Raw genomic sequence first — 2695 nt, forward strand, 5'->3', positions numbered from 1 at the left:
CAGGAAGCTGTATTCATGTTGCATCTTGGGCAAGTTCCACTGTAATGGGTGGATTACAAAAAATTTTGGGTGTGTAGCACTGCCCTGTTGAGTACCTGGGTTATATCTCTGCAGCTTGTGTTGCTCCTGTGTCCTTGTTTCTTCTATTCCATGAAAGGCAGAGAGCCACTGGAGGAATGCTGGTTTCCAGAGGCAGGGGTACTGAGTGGGCCGGTAGAAGCCAAGGGGAATATTGCCCTAAGGGATGCGAAATCTGCACCGCATGTACCTTGCAAGGGTGACTTGGTATCTTCCCGCCCCATATGCCTGTGGTACCAAAAGAATTCTATACAAGGCTTCAAACCTTTGCAGCTTCATTTTATCATAATGTTTCTGCCTTGTTGTTCTGACCGCATCAAAGTGTTGCCTCATTAGTACAGGAGGCCCTGTGGTAGTCTTTTCCCACAAAGCTTAGGATAGAGAATGAGGACACAAACTGGTAAACTGTTTAGAGATGGCAAAGCTTCTAACTGTTAGCTCTTTTTTACGGTTGCAATTTGTGAGCAGTAGACTCAGAATAATATTTATGTGTCCAGAATAGGTGAATGGAATATTGTTTTTGTTCTTGTTCCTGTACTGTCAGATGTGTGACTCCACCTCAACATTTACCAGGATTTGGGGAAGGAGGAGGAAGCCTTTTCTTGCAGCAGACAGATGGAGAGAACTTTATTCCATTCAACTTGGAATCGCTAAAACTTCTGTGTTGTCTCTTTTTTCGTTGCAGATAGCTGCTGCTTTATGGTGGTATTATGTCTCTAAAGGAATTGAGTATTTGGATACAGTATTCTTCATCCTGAGGAAGAAATTTAACCAAATCAGTTTCCTTCATGTCTATCACCATTTCACCATGTTCACCTTGTGGTGGATTGGTATTAAGTGGGTTGCAGGTGGACAAGGTGAGTTCCTTTCCTCCCATACCCTTTTGACAGGACATAAGGGAGAATTATTACTGTTTGGGATCAATGGAAAAAAGTTTTCATAGACTTAAACATTATAATATACAAGACTGTTTAAACAGCACTGAAGCAGTGCAGTAGCTTTAATGTGTACAGTCTTCCTCTCTGGGAAACGTGGGGGAGGAAAAGATAACAGGCCAATAATCTAATGAATTGCAAAACTTTTTTTTCCTTGTGGGCATTAATTGCAAGCCTGAAGTTCTATCTTCAAAATTATCCTTGTTCTGTATGAAATAGAAAGATGAATGTGTCTTGCCTAACTTTAATTTTTGCAGATACAGAGAACTGCAAAATCTAGTTATGGGCCACAATCTGTGTGCAAATGTAATGAAGTTAATGGAGACATTATTTTGGCATTCTATCTGAGTTTGGGGTTTGCTTTCTTTTTTGTAAAAAGAGGCATGTATAAAATTCTGAAACCTTCACTTGAAGGTGAGCCAATAATTCTGTCAATTAACTTTTAAAATTTATTCATAATGACACAAGTCTATAATTCATTATCAGCCTTCTTTTTTCCTTGTTTCCTTTCTAAAGCCCCCATCAAAGAACTTTATTCCATTGTACTTGCCACATGCTCCCTTGCCTGTCTTGTACCCTTGTTCCTATTGTTTTGCCTTCTCTCTCTCAAATTGTAAGCTCTACAGAGCTGAGGGTTCAGGGAAAATACCCTGGATTGTTTGTAATGTGCCTTGTAGGCTTTAAGACACTGAAAATAACATACAGCAAACAACAGACCAAACTAAGATTGGAGGGATTTTTGTGAAACCACACTAATACTTAACGCATGAGCATTTTATGTTCTCATTTACTACAGATATCTTGTACTGAGAGGTTACTTATATTCAAAAGAAGAACTATTTAAAATTAGTATCTGTGACTATCCTTGATTTTCTCCCAAGTAATCTGCAGGATGCAGGTACTCAGCCAGACGCTTCCTGATCTTTATTGGCTACTGCACCCATAAAAAAGTTTATTGAAGATTGGGTGCATACTGTAGTCTTAGTTAGAAATTCCCTGGATATCTCAAAATGCCCTCATCCTTGTTGCCTTTTCAGACTTTTCATGCTAAATATCTGCAGTTTTCAATACAGCAGTTGCAACTATTTCCAAATTTATTTCAAGTTTTGGTGTTCTTGCACTGCCTCTTAGTTTCTAGCCTCTGCAAAAAGGAAGAGCAACAGTTGCTCTTCTGCATTCATGTAGCACTATTGCATGAATGTGGATAGATCTATGTTCTTCTGTTTTCTAGTTGATAGCACATTGCTTACATAGACAGATCTATTATAAACTAGGCCCTGTTACAACCAACTGGGTCTAGACCACATGGGCATCTGAGCTGTTTGATGTCAGCACCTATTGTCTGTATCGCCCTAATCTTCTACATTAGAGCCTTTTCGAGCCTCTCTGGCTGTGTAAGAACACCTTAACAAGATAGAATTTGTTTCTGTTAAATGGCTGCTAATCTTGACAGAGCAAAGAGATCTTAATGCAAATGAGAACTGTTGTCTTTGTTTCCAGTATGGATCATTCTGGAAAAAGTTATTACTATACATGTATATATTAAACAATGCTGGATATTTTACCTCATAGATAAGGAAACCAAAGATGAACAATTTAGACAAACTCACTTGGCAATGCCCTTAAACATCTTATAACCACAAGTGAAGTTTTGCTTTGTATAATTTTTTTGGCCTTTTTAA

General features: G+C 38.6%; 1 protein-coding gene across 1 annotated transcript in view; it reads left to right on the plus strand.

The window, feature by feature from the left end:
- ELOVL4 (ELOVL fatty acid elongase 4) overlaps nt 1–2695 on the plus strand; it is a 14646-nt gene that overhangs the window by 10660 nt on the left and 1291 nt on the right. Inside the window, exon 4 of the mRNA XM_009646091.2 lies at nt 764–935. Within this exon, the coding sequence (XP_009644386.1) occupies nt 764–935 (172 nt within the window). The remainder of the gene's footprint in view (nt 1–763; nt 936–2695) is intronic.

The sequence above is a fragment of the Egretta garzetta genome, unplaced genomic scaffold (assembly GCF_000687185.1).
Source record: "Egretta garzetta isolate BGI_Z169 unplaced genomic scaffold, ASM68718v1 scaffold9, whole genome shotgun sequence".
NCBI classification, from domain to species: Eukaryota; Metazoa; Chordata; class Aves; order Pelecaniformes; family Ardeidae; genus Egretta; species Egretta garzetta.